This window comes from Chrysochloris asiatica, unplaced genomic scaffold (genome assembly GCF_000296735.1).
Source record: "Chrysochloris asiatica unplaced genomic scaffold, ChrAsi1.0 scaffold00506, whole genome shotgun sequence".
NCBI classification, from domain to species: Eukaryota; Metazoa; Chordata; class Mammalia; order Afrosoricida; family Chrysochloridae; genus Chrysochloris; species Chrysochloris asiatica.
The window spans coordinates 110569-120306 of NW_006409024.1; the positions used below are offsets into that span (position 1 = coordinate 110569).

The 9738-nt window shown below is 38.6% G+C and overlaps 1 protein-coding gene across 1 annotated transcript in view; it reads left to right on the top strand.

The window, feature by feature from the left end:
- CNTNAP3 (contactin associated protein-like 3) overlaps nucleotides 1–9738 on the top strand; it is a 243023-nt gene that overhangs the window by 30629 nt on the left and 202656 nt on the right. The window contains exons 3-6 of the mRNA XM_006877478.1: nucleotides 2119–2319; nucleotides 2956–3140; nucleotides 3731–3874; nucleotides 7627–7888. Coding sequence (XP_006877540.1) covers nucleotides 2119–2319; nucleotides 2956–3140; nucleotides 3731–3874; nucleotides 7627–7888 — 792 coding nt within the window. The remainder of the gene's footprint in view (nucleotides 1–2118; nucleotides 2320–2955; nucleotides 3141–3730; nucleotides 3875–7626; nucleotides 7889–9738) is intronic.

Here is a 9738-nt window from a genome sequence, read left to right on the forward strand (position 1 = left end):
CTTCTTGCCTGCATGGTTTGTGCTAAATAGTCAGAGCTTAATCTGAGTTGCTTGCCTTTGTTAGTGTCACTTTTCTTCTCCCTTGTTCCTTTTAGGATTCTCTCCTTGTCTTTGATTTTGAAGAGTTTGATTATGATATGTCTTGGTGACTTTCTTTTGGGGTCTATCCTTCCTGGGGCATGTTTGGCTTCTTGAATGTTTATCTTCTCATCTTTCAAGATGTCAGGGAAATTGTCTTCCAGAAGCTTTTCAACTGTCTCCTCTGTGGACTTCTCTGATTCTTCCTTTTCTGAAATGCCAATCATTCTTAAGTTGTTCCTCTTCATTTTATCTAACATGAGTTTTAGACTCTTCAGATTTTTTTATCCTTTTTTTCTGCTTGCTCTTGTATCTTAGCAGTATTGAGAGATTTGTCTTCCATCTCACTAGTTCTGGCTTTCATCTCTTCTGTTCTGTTCCTTTCCCCTTTCAGTGTGTTGTCCATTTCTGATATTTTATTATTAGTCATCAGGAACTCTTTTTCCATTTTTTGAATTTTGTCCAGTGCTGTGTCAATCTTGTTTGATTAATCTTTTAGTACTTTCCTGACTTCTTCTTTGTTTTCCTCCACCCCTTTTCAGAGCATTTGAATTTGTTTCCATGTCATTCTTCTGAATTCCTTCTCAGGTAAATCCAAAACCTGCTCTTCGTCTTCTGTGGAACCTTTGTCTGTCTCCCGTGCATTTGTCTCAGTTACTCTTTTCTGTTTTGGGGCATGTTTTGAGATAGTTTGTTGTGTTTGAGATCTTTTGTTTGTCATTGCCCATAGTTATATTGTTTTTTTAATGCTAAAATAAATGTTTGTTGTTGTGTTATTAAGCTTACTTGGTGTCTCCTGGTGGATATGATCAGGAGACAAGTTTCCCTTTCCCCATGTAATGCTTAGCAGCTGTTATTGGCTCTTGTCTCAATGGTGGAATATTATGTGGTATGCTTGTATCTTGGTTATATGGCCATGATTGCTGTCTCTTCTTGAGTAACATAGGGATAAAAAGCTCCCACCTTCAGGAAAAAATGTGTGGGAGCTTTTTCTCCCTATGCTACCCCAAAAATGTATGGGAGCTTTATCTCCCTTCGTAACCCCCCCCTCCCCCCCAATCAAAAGGACCAAAAGCAGAAGCAGAGACAAAAACCACCACTTTGAAACAAAAATAAAACTGTGGTTGACTGTCCAGTCACCTTGCTACACAGGTAGTATATGTGTAATGTAGAAGCCTCCAGCATTGGGTGGGGTGTCCACTCGCTCAGGCTCCTCCTCTAGTCACCACCATGGAGGTGTGTAGATAGATATTGAGAAGTTAATGGGAGAAAGATTGTCCACTATTTTTGACTCTTAAGGTTAGGTATCTGCTTGTGCACAGCATAATTCTCGAGATAGTTGCATCCTTTTATGTTGGGGTTTTACAGATTGTTCTATGGTTTGTCTGTCAGGCTGATGGGCCTGCTTCGTTCTTGCTAGATAGGCTGGAGTAAAGAGTCCTGCACAAGTTAATTTTAGTCCTACAACCCCGAGGCTGAAGTTATAAGCAGCTTCCAAGCTGTTTCTTTCTATACTGTGGGAAAACTGTGGAATCAGCACTGGACTTTTTTTTGAGGAGGAGCGGGGGTGCACACCCACCCACCTGAAGGTGTCCAGACTGGGCAAAGAAGGCTCCACAGGGAATAGGAGGAAAAAATGTGTAGAATCCCCTGCACCTCCTTTTGCAAATGTCACTGCACCACTTTCAGCACCACTTCCCTCTGCTGGTCTGTCTGTAGCCCTGCCCTCTGAACTCTGCCTGGGCAGGGTGGCCGCAGAGAGAGTCCTGTCTCCAGCAATTCCCAACTCGCAATATTTTCCTTTATATTGTGATTTTTTCACGTGCGTGTGTGGGAAACTGTAGTCCTGGACCTTATGGTAGATCCAGAGCTCTGGTGTTGTTCTGTGAGCGCAGCTTCTCTGGGTTTTCAGTCCCTTCCCCATGAAGCTTTCCTACCTGGCTGTCTCTGCCACTGTCCAAACCAGATCTCTGACTTAATACATTTTAACACACTAATATAAATATACTTAAAGTCACTTTTTAATATTTTCCATTGTAGGATCTGAGATGATTCATTTTGATGGGAAAAGTTTCTTACTCTACACACTTAAGAGATCTCTGAGTTCAACAAAAGATATTATTTCTTTGAAATTTAAAACCATGCAGAGTGATGGGATTCTACTCCACAGAGAAGGACAGAATGGCAAACGTATCACTCTGGAATTAGTTAAAGGACAACTAATCTTATTCTTTAATTCAGGTAAAAGTTACAAGGGAGTGGTTTTGAAAATGTGTTTGTTTTTTTTTAAATGGCAAGGTTTAAAAAATATTTTTTCATACCTAAATTTAATTTATATTTCAATTATTATTATTGTTTTCAAATGACAGCACTCTTCAGAATGAAAGGAGGCACCATTAATAACTATGCTAGAATGAGAGAGGTAAATCTAAATTGCCTTAAGCCAAGTGAACATATGGTTTCCCTGTAGTTGAGACATATTAATGGCAGCATGTATGTATCTTGAATGTGCTTTTATATTTTGATAATTGTATAAGAGCATCATTAGATGTTCAGTAAATAACATGGTAGTATTGAAAAACCCAGAGTGGGTCATAGTAAAAGTTTAAGATAGTATTATTAATGAGGTCCAAGAAAATATTTTCAAGAAAAATGAAAATACAATGTATAACAATAGTGAAAACAAATGAATACATAAAGGAATTAACATTAAAAGATTGGGTTTTGAGATTAAGTTGAAATTTGCAGACCCGTTCTTTGGATATAAGAGTGGATGGGACTTTTGAATTTTTATTGTGGTGAGATGCACTGAATTACTAAAGAGAGATCAGGGTTTTGTATTTTTTATAAATGAGCTTTGTTTGCTTCCCCTTCCAGGCAATATGACACTGCTTTCCCATGATGCCAATGTGAAGCTGACTCTAGGCAGCCTGCTGGATGACCAGCACTGGCATTCTGTCCTCATCGAGCTCCTCAGCTCATATGTCAGCTTCACGCTGGACAGACACACTCACCATTTTCAGGCAAAGGGAGAATCCAGTTACTTGGATATTAATTATGAGGTGTGTGAAAGTTTTCAAGTATTACATTTCATCATTTAAATGTAATAAATCTCTATTTTATAAATATGAATAGTATCACAAAGAGAAATTTCCTTTCCTAGCTAGGGTAGTAGTCTCCTTTTCTGTCGCCATTGAGTTGATTGTGACTTTTGGCATCCCATATATATGTCAGAGCACAAGTGTACTGTGCTGCACCTTAAAGTTTTCAAGGGCTGATTTTTTTTCTGGTGTGACTTAGTGTAGACTTAAACATTCAATCTTTTGGTTAACATCTAAGCATGTTAGCTGTTTGTACCACCCAATAATGTAATATTCCCCATCAACAAATGACAGAGCCATATGATTGGCAAATTGTAAGAAGGATATTTATTCTGACACATATATTAATAAAGAGCTTAATAATTAAGAGATACTGGTAAAATTATTGATAAATGTACATGTTTTCAAACTTTATTTGACATTAGCATGATGATGTAAAATGATACAGAATAGACTTGTGTAACAAGTACACATGTTAATCATAAAGGTTTCAGACAGAGCATCGTAAAATTATTACACAGTATTATTTATGTCATTTTTTTCTTTCTAAGATCAGCTTTGGAGGGATTCCTGGACGTGGAAAGTCAGTGGCATTTTTACAAAGAAACTTCCATGGTTGTTTAGAAAATATCTATTATAATGGAGTAGATATTATTGATTTGTCCAAGAAACACAAACCACAGATCCTCATTATGGTAAGAAGTCTAAATACAAGTTAAAGGGAAAAGAGAGTTCTAATTTGTTCATTCATTAGGTTTTAGAATATATCTTGTCTGAAAACAGGAAAGATGCACATCGTATTTATTTTTAGTTCATATGTGATTTACTTTTATATACATACAGACATACAAAGGTGTCATTTTATAAAGATGCTAAGATGTGATTTTATCAAGGGTTGTTAATACAATTGTTGTTTATCTTTCTTTTTGATTGGCTTCTTCTTCTTCCTGTTTCCCCCTACAGCGAGGTGTTCCCTCCCACTAAATCACCCATGTTACCACACTAGCATTTATCTTTCTATGTTTGGTCCCTACAAAGATAAACTTACATCAATCTATAAACTCATATTCCCACATATATTATGAATATATGTGGTAATATGAATCCACCTCTTACAATTTTTACAAAAATAGGGTCAAATAGATAACTTTTCTGGATCTTGAGATTTATTTATTCAGAAATACTTTTGAGATATCTGACATAGTTTTGTTTTATAATGGTTGTTGTGTTGGGAAGTCCCCATGATCACCCTAGAGTTCAATGATCTTTTCTTTTTTTTCAAGAAAGTATTGATTTTTAAAAATTTCTGATATCCAAGTTCTATAGTCCATCAGGAGTTGGAGTCTTGCTCCCACTGCTGTGGGACTCAGGCCAGTCTTTGGTCAAGGCTATTCTATTCTACTAACCTTTATTAAATGTTAGTGTGCAGGGCTCTTAATTCTTTTAGGCTCAAGAAACATGATCTGGGCCTGGCTAGTTTTAAAGTGCTGTCCTGTCTGGTTCCGACTCATGGTGATCATAGAGTTTCCGAGGAGCAGCTGGTGGATTTGAGCCTCTGGCTGCATGGTTAGCAATACAGAGCGTATCCTATAGCACCACACCAGGTCTCCAGACCTGGCTTAGTTCCTCAAGAAAATGGGATTTGGTCCGTCCTACACCCAAGACTGACTCCCTTGCCACTACTGCCTATGCCGTCTGTTTGTTCTAGTCCCAACTGAAATCCCTCTCTCAGCCCATGAGAGCCACTAAGGAAAAGCCTTGCCACTGGTGAACATCCACCTGCAGGACAGTGTGGCCAGTAGTGACTGGGCATACTGTGGAGTGTCCTATTCTGGTGGCTGGTGGCTCCTTGGCCCATGTTCTCCAGGCCATCAGAGTCTCAGTCCAGAGACAACTCCACTCTTCCCACTGTGCATGCGATCAGCCCAGTCCACACTCTGGGTTCCCAGCTCTGGGAGCCCTGGTTTAGGCCCACTGCCAACAGGGTGCCCTCCGGCTACTGTTCCTCATCTATGGAGTAGGCACGTGGAGGTCAGGCCACATGGATCAGGGATGTTGTATTACTGGGAGGTGTTGCACCTACCTCTTTGGAGGAGTGGTCACTGCTCAGGCTGTCTCCAACTCAGTGGCCACAGCTGGGGTACCCGTAGAGGGAACAGAGAGAAGCTGGGTTTACTGATTTGCTATCAGGATTCACAGGACTCAGATTATAGTTATGATCATGGCTATGATTTATATGTTGTTGTTAAGTGTTGTTGAGTGACCTTTTATAGGGTTTCCAAGGAGTGCCTGGTGAGTTTGAACCGCCGACCTTGTGGTTCAAATCGACCTTGTGGTCTAGTACTATATTCCACAGCAGTTGTTGGGAGATGTAAGCTCCCGAAATATATGATTTATATATTACAGTGAAAAGATAACCATCAGAAAAGAAAAGGTACGTAGAAGGAAAACCAGATAAAAGCTTTCAGAGTTTTCTGTCCGAGTGGAGTTACACAGGATGAACTTAATTCTTCCAAAAACAACACTGGAAAACACATGTCAAATGTTGCCAATCAGGGAAGTTCGTAAGAGATTCTGAAGGCTGGTCACATAGGTAGCCTCTTCCTTGAAAATACAAAAAGTCCAGACTCACAGAAGAAAAACAGGTGTTCAGCATAAAACACACCTTTTGTACAGTTTAGGCACAGTGTATCACTTAGCTAGTGTTGAAGTTCTCCTGAAACCCAGGTTCCCAGATGTCTAACCCCAGGTCTAGCTTATAAGCAGGCCTTTCAAAGGATAGTGCAAACTCTTTTCTGCACAACTGTTTAAAGTCAATTTTGAGAATGTACCAGTATCTATTTAGCTATTCTTCTAGTCAAGGCATTTTCCTTATTTCTACTTTTTGGCTGCTACAAACCATATAATAATCCACCTCTCTGCACATGAGTTTTCAGGTACTGAGCTTTAATTTATTTGAAGTAAAGTTCCAGGATTAGAATATCTTGACCAAAAGGTTTGCCTGGTTTTAAATTTTAATAAATGTTGTGGACTGCTTTCCAAAAGGCTTCTCTGTAAGACATCACATTTCCTCCAGCAGTATGACTGTACCTTCTCCATGCATCCCATCCAGCAGCATGTGTTATAAATCTTTGAAACAGTTGCCAGGTCACATTGGGTATAACATGATGCCTCACTCTTTCTGATTTGTAGAGAGTTTAAGTAATCTTTTCACATGCTTGTTATCCATTTGGGTTTACTTTTCTGATCATGGTTTATTCCTATTTTACTGCTGTCCTAAATAATTTTTATCAATTTATAAGAGAGATTTACTTTTTATAGATAATCCTTTGTCATTAGTGGTACAAATATTTTTCATATTTATCATATTAATAAAACATTGTTTGAATTTTGAGCAAATAATGTTTTTCTTTCTATGTAGTCAATATGTTTTTTGTTATGACTTTGGACTGATTCTTACTTTAAATGTCTCTAAAACCCTAGAGTTTACATATAGTCTGATAGTCTATAAGATTTTAAAAATTGATTTTATTAATGTAATTTAAAGTTTTAATTATTCTCTATGTGATATATAACTATATCTTTTTTGGTATCATGTGCTGAAGATACCCATTACTTTCTATGCTAATTCAACCTTTTGCCCACAGAATTAAATGATAACCTTCAATGATAGTATATGAAATATTCTCAGATCTTTTTTTTTTTTAATGAAAATGTACCCAAAGAAAAGATTCCTTTAGAGATCCTAATTGGAGTTGTACATGTTTCCCATCAAAACATTGCCCTTGATTAAAATTAAATATGTTTTAAAATAGAACTGTATAAAGATACAATCATGTCTGTAATGCAGAAAGTCCAACCTTAGACTGGTTGATCACCTGGGTAATGTGGCCTCTGTGTGCTTCTGATAGGCAGCCTCCTCCCTCCTGGGCAACATCTAGCCTTGCCACCAGCCTTCCCTTCAGTCACGCATAAATACACCTCTTACCTGAAATAAGATGTCTCTATGATTTGAGTATCATATATGTAATTGCATTACACAATTAAGGCAAATAAGAAAAAGTTCTTGAAGTAGATGAACTTGAGACATCTGTTGATCTGCATATCAACAGAAAGCTAGTTATTTGAAGCTAAGAAAATTGTTTTAAGTTGTTTGTTAATTATTGTATCTAGCACTTGACTATATAGTAGCCAGCTTGTAATTGTTATGCTAAGGCTGAGAAATGGAGAAGACAGAACACTTTGTAAAAGATGCAAGAATAGATTCACCCAAGTATAACAATGCTTTGGTTTGAAGGATCTACAAGATCCATGTTATCAATTTAAGTCTGATGAGAACTAGTGTTTGGAAACCCTGGTTCACTTTGTGAGTCTTAAATGATGTGTTTTAAATGGAATGGAGGTATTCTGGCACCTTCCTAATTTCCTTTCTTGATTGTGTTTTCAGGGAAATGTGTCCTTCTCTTGCCCACAATCACAAATGGTCCCTGTGACCCTGTTGACCTCCAGGAGCTATTTGGCCCTGCCAGGTACCTCTGGAGAGAACAAAGTGTCTGTCAGTTTTCAGTTTCGAACGTGGAACATAGCAGGACTGCTTCTAACCAGTGAACTTCATCATGACTCAGGGACTCTCGTCCTTGTTCTCAATGATGGAAAACTCAAGTTGAGTCTTTTCCAGCCAGGATGTTCAAGGATGGATGTCACAGCAGGTAATCAATGTATTCCCTAGCAAATCCAATGATTATATCTTCTGTTGTGGTTGTTAATTGCCATCAAGTAGGTTCTGACTCACAGTGACCCTGATAGGGTTTCTGAGGAGCAGCTGATGGATTCGAACTGCCGACCTTGTGGTTTGTAGTCTAGTGCTGCTCCTACAGTACCACATATCATCTGTATACCCTCCAAATCCTAAAGCTAAGATTAGTAAGGTTTTAAGTAAGGGAATAATTGACTCCACATTAAGAACAAGAGTCATCATCCTGTTTAAAGGAATTAGATTTTTTTTCCTTTTCATAAAGAAATTCCATGTTGTCCAAGTGTGAATTAGTATGACAGAAGTTTAGCCACAAGAAAGCATACATTTCTAGAAGTTGAAAACAACTCCATTTGCAGATTGATGCTTATTAACTAGTAGTAAATTTGAAATTATACACATATTATTAGCCTAATCTGAGATAGTTTTATGAAACTATATCTCTATTAACTGTCTTTTGAGTTTACGGGTTTTGAAATAATATAAGTAATATTGCTTTCCTGTTTTGTCAGAACTGCTGCTTTGTTTGGTTGCTACCTTTTTACTTTTTAATTGTGCTTTGGGTGAAAGTTTACAGAGCTAACTAGTTTTCCATTCAACAATTTATGTACAATTTGACTGATGACAGGAGTTGCAATCCCCTCAATGCATCAGTGCTCTTCCCACTTTCTCCCTGTGTTCACTGTTTTCATTCTTTCTTGCTTGCTCCTTTCTGCCTTCTGAAGTTTATATTTGGGTGCTAGACCTTATGTAGTTGATTAAGAAAGACATTCCTCTTGTGTGTTATTGTTCACTTTATAGGCCTTTATTTTTTTTTAAGGTTTTATTGTGAGTTATGTGTCAGATGGATGAACATTATCTATCTTTACATTCATCCTGTCATAGTTTGTTTCATTGTAATGATCACAATCCTCTGCATGCATCATCAAACACCCAAAGAGTACACCCACACACCTGCCCCCTGGCCACCAGCACATACCCCTTTCCCTTCCTGAGTCCAGAGTCCCCAGCTGCTCCTTCTATCTACCTCATCACCTTTGCCTCCATCCCTAGTGTCACTCTGGACAGGGTCTCCTACTTCACTTTTCTCCCTTGATAGTTCCAGGGATCTAGGCTCTGAATTGCAAAGTCAGCCACTCCCCTCCTTTTGTTACCATATGTTTACATTTACCTTTCCAACACTCACTGTCAGACCTGATAGCAATCATTCCTTATTGAACCATAGGAGTCCTTTCCCCCTCACCTTTTATCAACCCCATCCAGACAGGTTGGAAACAATTTAGTGGAGGTTCTATCTTTTCCTATATCCACTGGAGCTAGGTTCCCTATTGAAAGCTTGTAAGCCAGCCTCTCCTTGCCTTTGTAGTCCCCTCATTTTGGGTAGCTAATATCTAAGTTCCCTATCCCTGTCAGCCCTGTGTACTAAGGGGGTTGGAATGATTCTCACTATAGAGATTTGTGCACTCCTTTGTCATACTGCATCCACAAGTATAGGTCAAGATGATCCACTCATAGTGAGTTACTCCTTTTTCTTCCCTCTTCTTTCTTCCTCTAGTCGTGTTCTGATCATCCAGCCATTGATGCCAGGTCAAATGGGTACTGTCTGCAATTGTGGGTGTTCTTGTGCATCCCCCCTCACTTTATATCAGCTGGATGCTTCACACTCCATTCTAGTTCTCTGGTGCCATATCCCTGGCCTGGACCCAGAAGTCTCCAGGTCTCATCATACTGCTGGTTAACCAGGTCTCAATCCAGATTAATAGGTGTCTAAGGAGCTCTGGTAGCGTAGTGGTTACGAATCGGGCT